Source organism: Xenopus tropicalis, chromosome 1 (assembly GCF_000004195.4).
Source record: "Xenopus tropicalis strain Nigerian chromosome 1, UCB_Xtro_10.0, whole genome shotgun sequence".
In the NCBI taxonomy this organism is placed as follows: Eukaryota; Metazoa; Chordata; class Amphibia; order Anura; family Pipidae; genus Xenopus; species Xenopus tropicalis.
The window spans coordinates 142,863,381-142,882,858 of record NC_030677.2 but is presented as its reverse complement, the minus strand read 5'-3'; the positions used below and the strand labels follow the sequence as shown (position 1 = coordinate 142,882,858).

The 19,478-nt window shown below is 38.9% G+C and overlaps 2 protein-coding genes across 2 annotated transcripts; one reads left to right on the top strand and one right to left on the bottom strand.

Annotated features, from left to right (window-relative positions):
- Positions 1-259: 259 nt before the first annotated feature.
- On the top strand, positions 260-9,355 carry rnase4 (ribonuclease A family member 4). The gene is made up of 4 exons (XM_031905996.1): positions 260-301; positions 511-775; positions 6,270-6,331; positions 8,828-9,355. Exons 1-4 carry the CDS (start codon positions 260-262, stop codon positions 9,353-9,355), a joined length of 897 nt encoding a protein of 298 aa, XP_031761856.1.
- Positions 9,356-10,358: 1,003 nt separating this feature from the next.
- Positions 10,359-19,061, bottom strand: ttc5 (tetratricopeptide repeat domain 5). Its single transcript, NM_001043347.1, is given in 10 exon segments — positions 10,359-10,953; positions 12,526-12,670; positions 13,953-14,140; positions 14,351-14,497; positions 14,680-14,736; positions 14,839-14,930; positions 15,391-15,541; positions 17,209-17,420; positions 17,662-17,794; positions 18,963-19,061. Coding segments are annotated over 10 exon segments (1,296 nt in total). The 5' UTR covers positions 19,014-19,061; the 3' UTR covers positions 10,359-10,833.
- Positions 19,062-19,478: the final 417 nt, after the last annotated feature.

Genomic DNA, 19,478 nt, shown 5'->3' with positions numbered 1-19,478 from the left:
TTTTATAGAAAAGACTCTTCACCCATTCAAAAACAGCTTCTATTCTCTAAGCAGGAAGTAATGTAAAGAACCCCAAACATGCACATATGCACAAAATTCATTGGGAGATTTATTAAAGGATAGCAACCCTAGGTGATGTAATTATGAAAGGTTTGTTGTCCCTGTTGTGGCATAGGGTTCCTTTCCTCCCATTTAACCTGCAGCTTTTTATAGTTGTAATTTGGTAAATTATAATTGGCTTGCAGGAAATGGGTACATGATGTCCATTTGGGGGTTGGTACAGGGAATTAAGGAATATACTGTAAGTGCTTGGTGGGCGTGTTTAATTTTTTGTGCAGATCAGTCTTCTGTTTGCACATTTCAGGGTACATTTCCTGTGAAAGTCTTTACATAGTCTAAACATTAATTATGTTAGCAATGCCAACTGTGTCACTTCTCCAAAACTGCCACAGCTGCAAACAAATGTGTTAATAAATGGTTTAATTTTAACAGCTGTGTCTCTTGTTTCAGATTCCTGCCATTATGGTACCGGTTTTAACTTTTCTGTTGACACTTTGCATCATCCTCGGCTTTTCTCTACCATCCAATACCCAGAAATACAAAGACTTTAAGAAAAAGCACATTCTTCAAATAAACTGCAACCAAATCATCGACCAAAGAAACATTTGGATTAACAATAATAAAAACTGCAAACCTCTCTACACCTTTATCGATGCCAATGTTATCGAAGTGCAGAAGATGTGCCAAGGCATTGTTGAATCTGATCATGTGTTAAGTGAGGGCCCGCTGCATCTCACAGTCTGCTCGTTGATAAAGGAAAAATCAGCAAAGCCCCCAAATTGTTTTTATAATGAAGGACACCAAAATAAGCGCATTAATATCACATGTGAAAATAATCTACCTGTGCACTTTAATAGATGGCTAGAGGAATAATAACATTATGCTTCTGTGCTTCATATCCTCCATGTACCTTTCCTTAACAGCTGTTTTCCTACTTAGCCAGCTTCTGCTCTCTGCTATGAGGTGATGCTCAGAGCCCAGAGCATCAAGAGCTAAAACTAGAGGGACTGATAGTGATGGATGCCTGTAGCTAAGCCATTTACACACCTGTACCTGAGTTTACCTAAAAACAAAGAATATATAAGTATAATTGAATTGCTATGGATTGACTTTTAGATAAGAAAAGCCAGATTTTTATTTTAGCCAAATCAGGGCTCTCTTTAGTACCTATGGGGCCACATAACAAACCACTGATTGCAGACACTCATGACTCACTAGTAAATTCTCCTGGCTAGATCTTTGAGGTGACCATTGTATGTGAATTAAAAGAATCAGTGGGTCTGCTGAGAGTACATTGTGATTTCATGAAGGTTGGTCTGCTCACCCACTATTTTGCTTTGCTTTTAAAGAGACTTTCCTGCAGCACTGACAGCAACTTTCCCCTTGAGGGAGAGGGTGCTGCTGTAATGCCACAGGAGGCTACTGAATTTAACCCAAGTGGCAGTAGCTTAGAGACCACAGCAACCTGTCTGTCTCACAGTTATGCAATATGCAAACAATACATTTTCTTTCTGTGAACTAACTTTATTGGGTTACAGATTGATGTATGCTATATTTATCATAAAAAAATAAAATTCATATTGGAGAGTATAACTAGTATTTAATTGGCTGAGAAGGGTGTTTCCATTTTGGTGTCAACTCCCTGTCACTTAAAGGGCATGTCAACCCCAAAAATAATTTTTTGCATAATGAAAGAAAACATAATTCTAAGCAACTTTCCAATATGAAATAATTAAAAATTTGTAGCGCTTTAAATGTTATTTGTAAATGTAATTGCTATTGAAAGCAGCATTTGCTGAACTCCTGGTCAGGCTGCTGGCTTGTGTTACAATGTTTCAACAGTCTGAGCCACCAGGGCAGAGAATAGAAAAGGACAGGCAAGCACTGCTTCTAATAGCAATTATATATACAAATAACTCAAAAGCCATTTCAAACTTGTAATAAATGTATATTGCAAAGCTGCTTAGAATTTTGGTTTCCAAGCCACATGTCTTTATAGCAGCGGTCCTTAAAGTACGACCCGCAGGCTGGATGCCAGTTACACGGCCCCCTGTCCCCACTCCCTCCTCCCTAGTTAGCTCCTGTGTTGTCGTTCTTCCCCAGCGAGTCACAGCATCGGCGCCTAACGCCGTGTAATGTTACGCGCCATAATATTAGAAGAGTTCTTCAACTCATACACTATTTACATACATCTAAACAGGGGATGTTATTGTCTATCGATTTACATAAAGTATTTGATTTCATCTCTTGGGAATATTTATACTTTGTATTGAACAAATGGCGAATAGGCCCTTATTTTATAATGATAATAAAAGCATTATATTGCTCCAATCTATCCATACCGAAATGGGGATCCTATATGGCAGACCCTATTAAGATAGAGAGGTAATAGACAAGGATGTCCTTTATCACCTATATTATTCAGATTGGCCATTGAACCTCTAGCTGAACTGATAAGACAAAATAATAATCGGGACTGGAGATAAGACAAACAATGCTTGTAAGCAGACAATATTGTTATGACTATAACTAGACTTTTGACGACACTCCCTAACTTAATTCATTTGCTAGACAGTTTTGGAAAAGTTTCTGGACTAACCATTAATCATACCAAATCAAAAGCCTAAAACATAACTTTGCCACAACAAATGGTTAAACTTTTAAAATTGAATTTTGATTACAAATGGCAGTACCCTGTATAAACATAATTATCCGCAACTATGGAAAATGACGACAGAGATGCTACAATCTTGGCCAGATTCCTGCTTTCAAAACGACTCTTTTACCTAAGATGTTATATCTTTTTAGAACGTTGCCCATTCAAATCCCAGACTCATTCCATATCCCAGAACTTACAGCCATACAGAGAAAGGTATTCCAATTTATCTGGGTAAAGAAGCATCCTTGAATTGCTCGACATATTATGTATTGAGTAAAACATTAGGGGGCCTAGGAGTTCCAAACTTACAAAATTATTACATTGCCGCACAATTAGCCCCACTAATACATATGCATGCTACCTTACCACCTAAGTGGGTAAATATATTGTATTTGCAACTATATCCGATTGCTCCCTGTGCATTACTTTGGATTGAACCTTCTCTTCGCCCCGAGAAGCTAGACCCCTTTTTAATTTACTCATTGTCAGTTTGGGACAAGTATAAAACTTCGGCCAAACTGCTTTCAACAATCTTTCTAGCTGTCCCAATCCTTGGTAACCCCCTTTTTGCCCCTTTCGCCTTTCGCTATCAACAGTTATCTCATTTTGTCTATAAATACGACAGCAGCAAGTCAGCAGCAATAAGTCAGCAGCATCTCCAACTTATTTTGAACAGGCTTGTATAAAATACCCCTATTCCAAAGGCCTAATTTCCAATCTTTCTCGCCTCCTTTTGGAAGCAAATCCATGCAAAACATCATATCATATATCTCAGCATGGAATGAGGACCTAAATACCATCATCACAGATGAATCTTGGTCCCAAATTTGGATGCTCCCGAAATGTTTCCCTACTATAAACTTCCTATAAAGTTTTAATGAAGTGGTATATGGTCCCATCTTGCCTACACAAAATAAATCCCCAAATCAATAAGGATTGCTTTAGGCAATGTGGGCAAGAGGTTACCCTGATACATATATGCACAAAGGTTCTGGTCCAGAATTTACAATATAATTTATTCAGCAAGCAAATAAACTTAAGAAAAGATCTGCAAATGCTTTATTGAATGTCAAAATTCCAAATATTAATATGACGTTAATAACATTTATTTTTTTAAACACTAAAATTACTATAGCAACCATTCCCATTTCTCATTTTAAAAATAAAGTAAATTGGATTATGGTAAATGAAAACTAAGGGGCACATTTACTAAGCAATTATGAGATAAATTTGGATTTTTTCTTATTTCCTAACTAAGTCTCATTTGTGGGGTTCCTGCTCCCTGACTTCTCTAGAAGGTTTGTCCCTCTAAAGCAGAACACTTGCTGGACCTTGTTGATCCCAGGCTCCCTGAGCATTTCCAGCTGGGCCACCAACTGAAGGACAAAGAGAGAGATCCACCCCTAACCAAACACTATATGAAAGTGTGCAGGGCCGCTGCTGGCCAAATGGGTGCCCTAAGCAGAAATGTACTTTTGTGCCCCCTCCCCCAAATATTACGGAAGTAAAAATAAAATAATTGCCCCCAATTGCCCCCATAGACAATCCCCCATAGTAAGTGCCCCCAATTGCACCCATAGATTGATTGAACTATCTGGGACAGCGGGATGCACTATAAAAACCGGCAGGACAGTGTTGGGGGGTATGTTATAATATATAAAAATGGGTTTTTTTTGGAGCAGCTGGGATGGTGCCCCCCTGGGAGTTGGTACCCTATGCGTACTATGCTTATAGGGAGCAGCGGCCCTGAAAGTGTGTCAGTAAGTGATCATAATAATAAGTGCCAATAGAGATATGGAAATTAGATAACTAGATACATGGGCTTCTGACCAGCATCTGAGTAATAGGGAAGTGTAAGGATGTAAAGTCATAGGGGCTATTAACCCTATGGGGCTGATTTACTAATCCACGAATCCGAATCCCGAATGGGAAAAAATCGGATTGGAAATGAACATTTTGCGATTTTTCGTAAATTGTCGCGACTTTTTCGTAGCCATTACGACTTGCTCGTAAATTGTTGCGACCTTTTCGTAGCCATTACGACTTGCTCGTAAATTGGCGCGACTTTTTCATAGCCATTACGACTTGCTCATATATTGTCGCGACTTTTTCATTTTGAGCGCTCGTAAACGGCGGGCAAACCTTTGCGACTTTGCATGATTTTGGAAGCCTCCCATAGGACTCAATGGCACTCTGCAGCTCCAACCTGGCCCAAGGAAAGTCTCCCATAGGGCTCAATGGCACTCTGCAGCTCCAACCTGGCCCAAGGAAAGTCTCCCATAGGGCTCAATGGCACTCTGCAGCTCCAACCTGGCCCAAGGAAAGTCTCCCATAGGGCTCAATGGCACTCTGCAGCTCCAACCCGGCCCAAGGAAAGTCTCCCATAGGGCTCAATGGCACTCTGCAGCTCCAACCTGGCCCAAGGAAAGTCTCCCATAGGGCTCAATGGCACTCTGCAGCTCCAACCTGGCCCAAGGAAAGTCTCCCATAGGGCTCAATGGCACTCTGCAGCTCCAACCTGGCCCAAGGAAAGTCTCCCATAGGGCTCAATGGCACTCTGCAGCTCCAACCCGGCCCAAGGAAAGTCTCCCATAGGGCTCAATGGCACTCTGCAGCTCCAACCTGGCCCAAGGAAAGTCTCCCATAGGACTCAATGGCACTCTGCAGCTCCAACCTGGCCCAAGGAAAGTCACGATACTGAAGCTTGAATGAATCCGAAACTTTCGTACTCGGCACGACGGCTACGGAAAAGTCGGTACAATTTACGAGCAAGTAGTAATGGCTACGAAAAAGTCGTGACAATTTACGAGCAAGTCGTAATGGCTACGAAAAAGTCGCGACAATTTACGAAAAAATCGCAAAATACCGATCATTACGAAAAAAACACATTCGGCCGCTTTTCGGACGTTCGTGGATTAGTAAATGTGCCCCTATGTGTCCTTACAAAAGCTATCAGGACATAGCCCAAGCGGAAATAATTACCCACCCTGGTACCCGGATTTAGGAATAATGGGGAATTTTAGGTAGGGGATTTCTAAGCCACCGGAGAAGTAAACCCTATGGATCCCTACAATAGCTGGTTGTGTAGCATTTTCTGTACTGCAGTTAGCTTAGTGTAAAAGTTTCCTAAGTCCCCTGTTCCCTAAGACCTTGCCTCTCTCTGCACATACAAGTTATGGCTGCATGACTCTGGACTATGACATTATGGACCATTTCATTGTTTTTTTTATAGGGAAGACCCTTAGCCCATTCAAACTTCTATTCTCCAGACAGGTGGAACTGTAAACTACTGAGAAGAAGAACCCCTTAGAACCCATAAGAAGCCTTTTTAATTGCACCAATGTTAAAAAAATGGGTATGTTGTCCCTTTAATATACCATTATCAAATAGTTATAAGTTTGTAGAAATTAATCTTGCAAACGGCAGGCTTGGGGTGTGGTTCTTTTATGGTCTGATAATAAAGTTGTGAGAACTGTACATTGTACACAAGACTTGCTAGCAGTTTGTTACGGAGACCTACTGTATATCCATATTTGTTCATGAATTTTGTGCCTGTTGCATGAGTGCGTGATACACCCGCATTTGATCCTTTATTTCTTCTTCAGGCCAAACGTAAGACTGTATGTTGTGTTGCTGGTATCACTAATGATTTAGGGGTGTAAGCTTTATAGGTGAACTTGCTGTAAAACAAATATTATATTTTTAACTTTGTCTTCTTGCTGGGACATTAGATGATTATGAGAACATGGCTGCTCAGGCACTTTAGATTTCATTGACTCATTATACTGGATATAATCAGCTTGTGGGTACTTCCTCTTGCTCCTATTTATAAGCCAGCGCTGCTATATAATACACTTGTGGATCTGGATTATCTCCACTTGTTATTAACAATGTTAATTACTTTTTTGCTGTCTCGTGTTCTATTAACTGCTGTGATATATTTATGGTGTTTTCATGACTTTTTAATGGAAGCTAATGTATTCTAATATAGGGGTTTATATTATCAATTCAAATGCATCTATATAGGCCACAGGGTATAGGGTTAGAGTTTATTTTGTCTATTGACTTTTTGGAACCTATTTGCACTTTTTTTTTTTACTTTAATTTTCGATTTATTAAAGACAAACAAATTCCATGTTCAGAATTCACTTCATTCAGTAACATGACACATTGTCTCATAAGCAATACAAAACAATACTAAAAAAGGGGGGGGGGGGAGAATATAAAAAGGGTAATTTCTTCTTGTCTTCTTTTATAAATATTGTGTTTTTTTGTATATGACTTTTTTCAAGTAGGCCACTTGGAATAGCTAATTCATATTCCAAATTGTTGAGGACTTCTTGTTTCAGTTGAGTGGTGCTTGGTGTATCCTGTTTATTCTAATTTCTTGCAATTAACAGTCTGCATGCATTTAAGATCTGAAAGGTAAGCATTTCCAAAGGTCTTGTTGGTAGCTTATTATGTATATTTAGAAGCATTGCTTCCGGAGACATATTAAATTTATTTTGAGTGAATTTGGAAATTAGTGAAAAGCAGAGTTCCAGAAAACATGTTTTCCCTCACAGTTCCACCATATATGTCTCCCACCTCTTTGCCACACCTCCAACAAAGATTTGGACTATTTGTCCCTTTTAATTCATTTTCAGGTGGGTGACGATGATGTAGTTTCTATATCCCCTTTCTTTTATTTTATATGGATTCTGGCTGGGATGCTGAATTCTAGGGTGTTCTGTTACCCTCACATTTTGAGTTTTGCATTGCTTTAGTTATATTATTAATAGAATTCCTACCTTTGCCCTCCTTGGTTTTGACTCATTGTTAAAGTTTCCTAAGGGGCCCATGTACAAACTGTTCTACCGATTATAAGGACCCCGGGCTCTCTTGTTGGTACACTGTCATGTGATATGGATCCGGGAACTTGCACAGACAAGTAGTGAATCTTCTAACAAATTCAGTTTATTGATGGTTTTGCCATAGATTATATACTCATAGATAAAGACATTCCATTATGCTTACGTAACATGGGTGGGCACATATGCCTCGCAGTTATTAGCAGAAAACAGGAATTCATTAAAGTAGCTGCTGAAGCTTATTTTGGTTTATTAGCCTTGAGCATTTGCTGAGATCATCAAGGACAAAATAACTTGGACAGAGACAGGATGGTCAAGGTAATCATAACAACTGAAGTAGCAATACACAGACCTTTTTAGAATAAAAAAGTGCATACATATGTTAACCCTTCACAAATGTTCATATTTTTTTTCCACAAATTTTTTTTTTGCACTAAAACTCGATTTTTTTTTCTTTAAAAAAGCTGAAATTTTTTTACCAATAATGTGACAAAACCTCGAAAAAGGTAAATGTAAAAATATGCCATCTAAAAGCTGTCGAGGTCATGTAGATGTAAATGGGAGTTGTCATAGGCAAATTGTAACAAGTTTTAGAGAATGTTGTGTTTTTTTGTAAATGTGTGTAAATTTTTACTAACACAAAAAATAATCTACGTTCCTGGAACGTGCTGCTGTCTGACCCTCATTCACAGGGTCTCTGTTCTAGAGACCTGCATTGGGGTGGAATACCTGCAAAGCAGTCAGGTTTTTGACAGGAAGTGCCTTATTCCAAGACAGTGTTGGCAGTCCCACCTGGCTGGGTCTGATCAGATCCGTAAAGGACTCCTGTTCCCCTACTTCTCTAAGAGGTTGGTTGCCTTAGGTATAGATTTCTTTACTGGGGCCTTGTGTAACCCAGGCTTCAGAGGCAATAGCCACCTTGGTCAGAAGATGGGGGTCAAACAGAAATAGCCAAGATGTAACAATCTCTATATTGAAGTGTAACCCTATGTTGGAGGTTTTCATGTTTTTTTTTGTCATGGTTTTAAATAAACAAGTACACATACATGCTTTCTTAAAAACTGAGTTTAGTCATGGTAGAAAAAAACCACAAAAACAACACAAATTTACATTTAGATCAATCTGCCTCTAACTTTCAACCACTTATAAATAAGCCTCTTAAAATTCAATAGAAATAGATAGAAAGAGAATTAGCAAAGCCAACTGTGTCATTTCACCTTGTTTTTAAAAGTTAACAGCTCTGTGTCTCTTGTTTCAGATTCCTGCCATTATGGTACCAGTTTCATCTTTTCTGTTGAGACTTTGCATTGTCCTCAGCTTTTCTCTCCCATCTGATACCCAGAGTTTCAGTGACTTTTTGAAGAAGCACATTGTTAGGGAAGGAGCAAACATCAATTGCGACCAAACCATCAAAGAAAGAGAAATCTGGGGTAATAATAAATGCAAACGTCACAACACCTTTATCCATGATACTGATTGTAGAAAGGTGAGGGAGATGTGCACTGGGATCAGTAAATCTACAACTGTGATAAGCAAGGAAGTGATGCCTCTTACTGACTGCTTGTTGATGGAAGACTCGTCAGCACCCCCAAATTGCCCTTATAAACAAGAAAGTAAAAGTGGGATAATTAAAATCACTTGTGAAAACAATTACCCAGTGCACTTTGCTGGGTACACCTTCAGCTACTGTGCTTCGTATTCTCCATGTGCTTCGTATTCTCCATGTGCCTTAATCATTATAGCTATTTTCATACTCAGCCAGCTTCTGCTCTTTGCTATGATATGAGGCCCAAAACCCAGAGTATCAAGAGCTAAAACTAGAGGGACTGATAGTGATGGATGCCTGTACCTAAGCCATTTACACATCTGTACTTGTGTTTCCTTCATAACATAAAACACATAAGTGTAAATGAATGAACCTTTCCATGGATTGACCTCTAAATCATTTTCTATTTTAGCCAAATCAGGATTCTCTGTGGTAGTTATGGGGCCCAGATAAAACAAATCACTCATAACCCATGTTAGCTTATAGACTACAGCAACCTGTCTGTCTCACATTTATGCAATATGCAAAGCAATACATTTTTTCTGTGATTCTTATTGGTTTACAGATGAATATTTGTTCTATGTATGAATAAAAAAAATAAAATTTACATTGAAGAGTAAATACATAGTCAGTTGCCCGAGAGTGTCATTCTGCATACTTGACCTGGCGCCCCATCAGCCCACCCCATGCAAAAAAAGAAAAAAAAGTAAATTTTTTTGTCTGTTTGTTTTTTGCTTAAAGTGATACTGACATGAAAAAACGACTTTTTAAAATATGAATCTACATAAAAAGTTACCTATAGGTCGTGTTGATAGTTTCTTGCTGATAGAGCTCCTTTTGTAAGTAATTGTTACTTGAAGTCCCTAAACCTGACTTTTTTGCCAGCCTGACTGTCCCTTCTCAGCCTGTCAGTTAGAGCTTCTAATGCCAACGGCCTCCTGCTGCACAAATATGGCTGCCCCCTTTATAGGGGAACATGGGGGATCAGATAGGAAATGTAAAAAAGATTTTATTTCTCTTGTCTGGTATCACTTTAAACTGGACTCTTTAAACTGGACTCTGGACTGGAAGATGTTATTCCCTTTTTTATAAACTTTTTGAAAAACAAGATTCTGATTTTGTCTGAAGCTATCAACTCCAGTTTATTTCCCACATTCTGTTATACTGTAGAATACCATCCGTTCCTTCCTATTCAGTGTTATATCAAACTAAGTGTTGAAAACAAGCACCAGCCACACAGTACCAAGTTATTATTTTTTTTAATTCTTTACACAAAAAATCCCTCTAAACATGAGGGAGATAACAAATATTGGTAAAAATAAATAATCATAATATTATATCAAATTTATAAATACAAGCACTCAATGGAAAGGTGGGGGCAACAAATATTAAAAAAAAGGGATAAGACTGGAAAAAAGTCATTAAGACACAAAGCAGCAAATATTCTAGGGGTGTGTGTGTGTGTGTGTGATAAGGGCACTGCTGGATCAGAAGATTAATTCAGCCATTTTGACGATGGGCGTAATTTACTGCCAAAGCAATCTGTAGCACCAATTAGATAATAAGTGGGCAGATCAGTTCTTATGAGTGTGATGTGACCAAAAATGCTTAGTTCTCATGCAGCTTTTCATTCTGGCTATAAAATGCAACACAAATGGCATATATCCTTCATGTCCCTGCTCTTCACAGCATTGCGAGAAGATCCTGATGTTCTTTCATCACTCACTCTGAGGCCTGTAAGCCACTATTGCACTGGCCTGTGTGCTAGGTCCCTGTGGCTTGCCATTGACTAGTAACTGGACAGGGGAGTCAACACGTATACTTTGAAATGTAAACATCTGCAAAAACATAATAAGCAGAACCATAAAAAATGCAGAAGACAAGGAATACATTTAGGGAACACCTGAATGGTAGAATACAAACCATAAAACATACTAAACCTTTGTGTTATTTTATCTACTGGTTATTTTTAGTTCAACAGTTAGAAAATAAGTTACAATTAAAGTTCAGGCTTCATTTGAACTGTTATGAATCACATCACTAAATGTACATATCTTGTATTTTCATTGTTTTGTTATGCATTATTGTAACTGTCACTATTCCCCTATCCAAGTTTTTAATAAGAGGCAGATAGAGGGCCCTTGATTTAAACTTAAACTTTTCCATACTAAGAAGCTTAGTATCAAGCAGGTATGCAAAAAATCTCATTGACAAACAGGTTGGTAACCTGGCCCATCACTTTCCCGATACTGATTATAACACATGAAAACGTGTCTTTCTAGGTGCAAAAAAATCCTTCATCTGTGAGCAGTCCAAGTGCTTAATGGGAAATTATACACCATCATGTATTCAACATGAACCTAAAAGCATGGCTTTTGTTGTAAACTGATTCTGACTATATTTGTACATTTTTTTTTGTTTTGTTTTCCTAAATCAATACTTTTCATTATAACTTGTTCTAAGCAGTATATAAGACCTAGGGCCCACAAGACATTTTGAACCCGTGTTGGTTATAAAACCAAATAAACAATAAGTCCCAACCTTGAGTAAAAAAAAAAAAAAAAATAAGTAAAAGGGGTTGTTTCCATAAAAAAAGTAAAAAGGCCAATGTAAAAGATACTTTTTATACCAGTTAAATCAGTCCTTCTTCTTCCTCTCTGGTCAGTTTTCTGAAGGGATGGGAGTGGCCTATTTTAAACCTGACACACTGAGAACTTCCTATATGCTTACATTATCATGTCCAGGCTTTGCCCTTACTTCTTTCCTATTGGACCAATTCACTGACTGCTTCTGCACTCTAACAAGTTTCATAAATTGAAAGGCCATTGGTTAATGTCTCCCTTGCAATGGCATAGGCAAACAGACTCAGCATATAACAAATCTAACATACTGTTATGTTATATTTGCAGCACTCTGTCACAGGCAAATTAAGCAGTGTCAGACTGACAGAAGACACAGCTAATAGGAATTAAGTCTGCTGCCAGTACTATGTGTGACATCATATAAGAAAGAAAAATTACAATTGTAGTGTTTATAGGGAACTACTGACGCCCCCCCCCCCCCACACCCCACCCCACCCCCCACCCCCCACCTGAGGTGAATATCTCTTCAGTAGCACATATTTGTTAACTATGTATATGGCAAAGATTGTTCTATTAATGTGAAATGTTAGATTTGTGACTGTTGTACAAAGTGAACAACCATTTTAAGTTAGTCAAGCCACTTGGGTCTAATATTTACAGGTTGGCAGATGAAAGGGCTGACTTGAGGGGGCAGAGTATTCATTGTAAATATGTATTAAAAGATGGTTGTTGTATGGCAGACATACAATCATAATACAGCTGTAAAATGCAGAAAGGAAAAGGAAGGAAGGAAGGAAGGAAGGAAGGAAAGGATTCAGTTGGTCTCACCTGGCCTTTATGCTTTATATTATGTTGCTTCAAGTGAGGTTCAGGAATGGTCACAGAATCTGCAATGAGGACACCCCAACTCTCTACCATGTTATAAACCATTACTGCATAACAGGAGCCCTCTGCATCTACCAGACCGAAAGTGCTGTTAGTAACAAAAAAAAAAAAAAAAAAAAAGAGAATAACCATTAAAAAACTGTATATTAAATATGACAAACTGCTGGCTACAGAGCTTAGCTCTTCCCTCAGCTTTCTCATGTCAGCTGAGAGAGCACAACCACTGTTCTGAGATTAAAGGCTCATGGGTGATGACAGATAAACATTATCTGTGCTTCTAAAAGAAATATCTTTATTCATATTCAATTTATTGAAAAGACAAAGCCACCATTAGGGCAGTGGCACATTGGGAGATTAGTTGCCCCGCGACAAATCTTCGTTGCTGCGGGCAACTTATCTCCCCGCAATGCCATCCCACCGGCAAGAATGTAAATCGCCCGTGGGATGGCATACTCAACGCTACCATTTCCAGAAGTCGCCCGAAGTTGCCTCTCAAAGAAACTTCGGGGCAACTTTGGGAAATCGAGGCAGCTTTATGCTCATTTAAAATAAAAAAAAAAATCACCCTATTTGTATCAACAGATCAAACTTACTAAATAGAAAAAAAATCAGCTACAGTTGTACCCTTAGAGAGATGGAAGCAGTGCTGTGTTGGGCACAAGGCACATAGCACAATACTCATAGGCCCAAGGAGCCCTGTCCTTACTACCTGTCCCGAACTAGCATTAAGTACATGGCTCTTGAGCATATTCTGGCTGTCCTTCTTTCTACCTTCTTCATGAATGTGGAAGGCCCCCTCAGTCAGGAACCCAATCTAACTGGTTTTCTGTTGGACATCCTAGCTTTCACAGTAGTGTTGGTTCACCATGCATTAGATATTCCTCTTGTAAGCACTTACATTTATTTATAGGGTTGTGTTTGATAATTCTTACATGTTTTAGACAGCATTGTGTAAATTGATCAGTACTATTCAACCTGTATGGCTATGTCAAGAGCTGCTCCAACCAGAAAGTACTTGCAAACTGGTGACCATATGGTATGCAGGTAATTGTAAAAAATGGCAGGTAGGATATAATATTGGAGCCCAATCTGTATATTTACAATTTCAGCTTGCAGAGCTTTTATTATCTCTAGTTATTGCCAGTCATTCTGCAACCCACCATGTCTGGGGACCAAATTTATGGTTTGTGTCCAGTGCAACTAGGCAAGAGACTTAAATGCCTACACTCCTACACGCCTACACTCTGTAGTAGTGTATTCAGTGTAATGACCATACATTTTACACACATTTGTCATCAATTCATTTTCACATAAAGAAATATTATTGAAACTCTTTCAATTGTAAATTACATCTGTATCAGATTACTTACAATGGCACTCGTTCCTCTGGCATTAGGCTGAATACAACTCTTCCCAACACTACACAGCCAGGGTTCCTGCCTGGCTGCATAGAACTCAGTGGTTTAAACTCTAATCCTCCAGAGCCACCAAAATGACTAAGAAGAGAAGGACTTAGGCTACTTAACATATTCTGCAGCCTTTTCCCTCGTATCTTGCCCTGTAGAGCCAATAAAAAAAAATTAGTGCCAGGAAGAATAAAAAACTAGAGCATATAAAAGGGGAAAAGGTTAAATAATAATAACCATTTTCAATGAAACCATAAACAAAACTATTTCTTTCACTGCAATGTGAAAAGGGAGGCATACATATTATTTAAAACAGAATAGGAAATAATTTCTAGTATATTTTAACACAGACAGAAGCGTACCTTGTTGGCTAGAAGGCCACACAGTTTGCCCAGGTAATCAAGCAGTTGCTGTTCTCTCATGACTGGTTCAGTCCATGATGGTTCTAGAGAGGCAGCTTGTGAAAAGCCTTCCAGTGCACCTTCATATCTCTCCTCATACTTACACAGCTAGAGAAAATGATAAGTAGTAAAAACTAGCTCCTTTTTCCAATAACTGGATATGGCATAATGGCATAGCAAGCAAGGGAGAAATACGCACGCACACACACAACTGATTTACATTGTGAACTGGTAAAAAATGTGCACACCAAAGAAGAAAGCAGTGTAGCTATCAGCTACCAGTGTCTTACTGTTGCTCGGTTGAGATGCAGATCTGGATTGCTGGATGCAGCCTTGTCAACTCTCTCCTATAGTAAACCAATACAGCATTTTGTGAGGGTAAAAGAAGAAGATGATGTAGAAAGATTGAGCTGATGAGTTATTATAAGGGACAGAGCAAAGATACTCACCGCCTGCACATATGCATTTAAAGCCTGCTGAGATATTTTAGGATTCTGTCCAGTGCAGAAGAACAGCGAGAGATAAGCATTGCCAAGGATGTCTGCAATAGCCAAACAAAAAAGTGGTCAAAAGGGCTAAAGCCCATCATTTCCTATAACGTCTCATATTTGTTTTTGTGCAAATATTAGATTTCCATATGATAACACTGAACAGCAGAGAGCTAAAGTTCTTAATGGACAGCACTGTTTTTTTTACAATGAAAATCCACACTTAAGCAAACAGCATTATAATGTCATAGTATGCGACATACAAGTATCTACTGTAATGCTTTAGACATCTACATTATACCATAATTTTCTAGTCTATAAATAGTAATAGCAACCAGAGGTAAAAACTAGAAACCTGACACGTAGGTGTCCCAATAAAGTACTTCTGATGGTTGTGATGGGAGGAAAAGCACATTTAGGAACAAAAAAGTTTATGTTGAAGGACTAGGTTTCTATAGGTAGGTTTCTACACAAAGTTCTATAAGAAAATAAATTGTTAAATTATTGACTCACACCAGGAAGTCCCATCTCCTGGGTCCATCTGCACAGCCTGCTTGGCTTCCTTCACACTGTCCATTATGTTTTTACTATTCTCCTCCGCATCCTGTGATCGCTGCTGTCGCATCACCATGGACAAGTTACGCAAAGAGACCTTATTTTTGCACTAACAAAAGATAAAAAGCCCGCATTTTTCAAAGGGGAAGTTCAGTTTTTTTAGTATTTAAAAAAAAAAAAAAAAAGATTTATTTTTTTTTAATGGGGGCTTTGCCTATTTTTTAAAGGGGACCTGTCACCTTAAGAAATAATTCCAAATTGTTTTCTATTGTGTTTTTCAAGCAAAATAAACTTTACTTACACTATATAAATTATTTTAATCTTATTTTCTTTGAATTCACAATTGCAGCAAGCAGGCAGGTGACATTTTGTGGACACTGTTATCAAAGCAGGCATTGTATCCTGCCAAAATCTTGTTTCTGTGCCAGTATGGGTGGACCTGATGCCCATGTCCATGCACTGGGTACATAATTACATGGTGAGGAGAAAGGGGGAATGTGAGGGGCACAGCAATATCTAATAAGTTCTGAATTGAAAGTGAAAGTAACTGTCTGCCCCACCTCTATGCCTAAGGCATTGAGGCGGGTCAGGCAATATATGACTGACAGCTGGGATTTTTAAATGCTTTTATAATGGTTATGGATGTGGTAATAAAAAAATTATTTTGGGTTTCATGTTTCATGTTTAATATGAAAAGGGCTTTTATTATACAGCTTTTATATGTCTGTGTGACAGGTCCACTTTAAGGGCACCTGTCACCCCAAAACTGCAGAGGTGCATGTGCATAATAAGCAAAAACTATTCTTAGTGCCACAATAGGGCCGCCACAACAGGAGCTCCCTCCTAGTGTGGATGGCCTAGTGGTTGGGGGGCTGGAATTTGAGTAAAACCCCAAAACTACTGTTTACCCTAACCAGAGTGTGTGCTCTGTTAGCCTGCACCTCTGGTGGCAGAAACAATTTTGTGGTGAAAGGTGCCCTTTAAGGAACTCCTATATAATGCTAGAAAGACAATTTCCAAAATTTAGATTTTGCCTGAATCCCCTACGCCTTGACAGTTGAAGTCAATGACAAATGATTATCTGAACAGTTTTTGTAATATTCTATGGTAGGTGGAAAATGATGTTCCCTGAAATCTGGGTTACTTTGCTATTTTCTATGAGCTCTATTTCATTTTGGTGCCTTTAAACAGTGTGACACTGCTTACACAGAGTTAGATGCATTCTTAATCCATGTTCAGAAACTATTCTGCGCTCTCCCTGGGTTTTTTTTCCTATTGTCTTACTATATAGAAGCCAGTTACTACCTGCAGGGCAGGGTGAAAAGAACAAAGCCATAATTTTTGCACTGTGTGTCCTGTCGTTCTGGTAGAGGAACTACAAAATAATATTATTAGCAACTTTTTAACTAATCTTTATTTTTTACAGTAACTCTTTCCAGCTTTCAAACAGGTGTCACAGACTCCAGCAGCCTAGAGATACCTGAACAGTCTCTCAGACAGCATATGTAGGAGCAGGATAGGAAGATAATGGAGCAGCATTTCTATAGAAAGATCCCCAGACAGATGCATTTTTTTTCTGAAGAGGAGTGCCAGTCTGGGAAAATAGCGTAGCAATTTAACTACTGCAACGTGGGGTGTCTAACATATTGGCAACCCCAATGAATAAACCTTTCTTTGTCCTTTAAAAAAGGATTTAAAGATTCAAGTATAGTTCTATCACTGTGGCATAATATTTTTTGTATCATGCTAACATGAAAAACATTTTCTGGCTCTTACATGATTCAGTGCTCCCAGGAAACATGTTTTAGCAGCCGCCACATCCATTTTCTTCCAATATACTTCTCCCAACTGATTCCAACCTTCTACAAGTCCTGGGTCCAATTTTACTGCCTTAGAAAGGGCATCCTCTGCCTCTTGGCTATAATTCGGTGTGACATTTAAGGCCTTTCCCCGTAGCATTAAAAAGAAAGCTTTGCTCTTCCAGGTATCTAAAAATGTAGAAATAAGATAATGAGAGTCCAAGAGTCAATCTGTGGTTTAGAACAACCGTGGGGCTTTCCAGGATTATGTTGCACTACAATTCCCAGCACCCTCCACCAGTCTCTGGTTGTCAAAGGGGTGACGAGAGTTAGACAACATCTAGAAAGCCATAAGTTGGCCATTGCTACCAAACTCTAACAGAACATAAATGGCAACAGTCACTCTGGATGCAAAAATGTCTTTCATTACCATCAATTTCGTCCATCTGAGAAATGGTTTTCTCCATTTCCTTTTCAACATCATATTGTTTCCTAGCAGCATCTTCCACACTGTGTGTCTCAAAATAGTGGTCCCGGAATGTATACAGACGGTCAACAAGTTCCTGAAGGTGAAAAATAACACTTCATTTTAACTCTCTAACAACATTTTGAGTCCTTTCGGGCCTCCAAAGCTATCTGGAACTGTAGAACGCTGTGCAAAAAGCATTTAAATACTAAATAAAAGTTTAGCAGTTAAACCCCCACTGCAAAGAGTTGAAGCATGCTTCTGCTTGTACAACAGCTCTGAATAAACCAAGTTCCCCCTTCTTACACTAACACATGAAGCCAAGTCCAGACTGGGAATCAAAATAGGCCCTGACATTCTAAGTACACAGAGGCCCAAACAGCCCCCCACCAGCCCAATAAATAGTGACTGTCTATGGCACCTTATAGCAGTCCCTGTGGAATTCGCCAGAATCCACAAACTGTCAGCAAGGGCCTGCATAATGCAAGTTCAGAGGGGAATATTAATTAACACTTAGCTGCTGTCAAAGCAGAAATGGCTATACTTTTAACATAACTATATTTGCATTTTAATCAATGCATAATCATAGACTCTAATATGACTTCAGGGAAATTCAACTTGCAGTACCTGCATTGTAAGTGTATTACTTCCAGCTCCAAGTACATGTTGGGAGGTGCAGCTGAACAATAAACAAAGACTGCAAGTTGGACATGCTGCTATTGTATGTAGTTATAGATGTAATTAAGGTCATAACTTCTTTTTGAAAACAAACTGGCAGCTTTAATACCACTGTCATCTCACTTTTAACTGGTATGAAGTATTGTTTTAACAATGTACTTTAACAAATTCCACAGTTATTAATAAAAATATATTATATTATTTTTGTGCCATTATTATCGGTTGGTAGCTAGAGCTTACTGTAGAGATCAACAGCACACACAAAAGACCAGAGAAACAATGAACAACTGCAGATAAACCCTTTCATGAAGCAGTCCCTGTGTCAGATGCTGCTAGTGGGGTGTAGGAAGTTTATTATTGTATCATCACTAAAAAATAAAAATACAAGACTACTGACACGAACACATCAGATCAGCAGACACAGACATTTCAAATGCACAGAAAGGCACAGCTGTCACCAAGCCATGGCAACAAGATAAAAATCGTAGTACACACTCAGAGGAAAACTCCCTGAATTTCAGCGCAAAAAAAAATGATCAAAATGTAATATCTGACGCAAGCTCTCTGCATCACATACAGATACATACCTGCAACCTCTTCTGGATTTCTGCTTCTGTGTCCGCACTCCCCTCTGCCATAGTTGGTGGCTAGTTGCTAGAACGCAGTGGCTTTCAGGAAGTTGTGATGTCACAGTCATGTGACCAAGATGTAGGCGGGAGAACGTGAAGCCAAATAGGGGCGTGTCTTGGGACCTGCCGATCACAGATAACCATGTGACTGCCTAGTGGCATGGCTGCGGCTGCCCATACAAAGAATTGAGCGGTAGATTTGAAAGTAAAGTTGACATGATGGCAGCGAGTTTGATGTAACACAGAGGGCACCCCTGCAAAATTAAATTTTTTTAAATATACTGTTTGCTAGGGTTAACAGATTACTAAAAAATGCAGGGACAATCCAACCTAGAAGGGTTGCACTGATTGCATTTCAATTTAAATCAGAGCAGTACTGCAACATGTATTTAGGCAGGCTAATTTGCACCTGGGCAGAAACTTGGCAAATGTCAGCCTGCAGCTAGCTGGACAAATCTATCTACTGATTGGTTG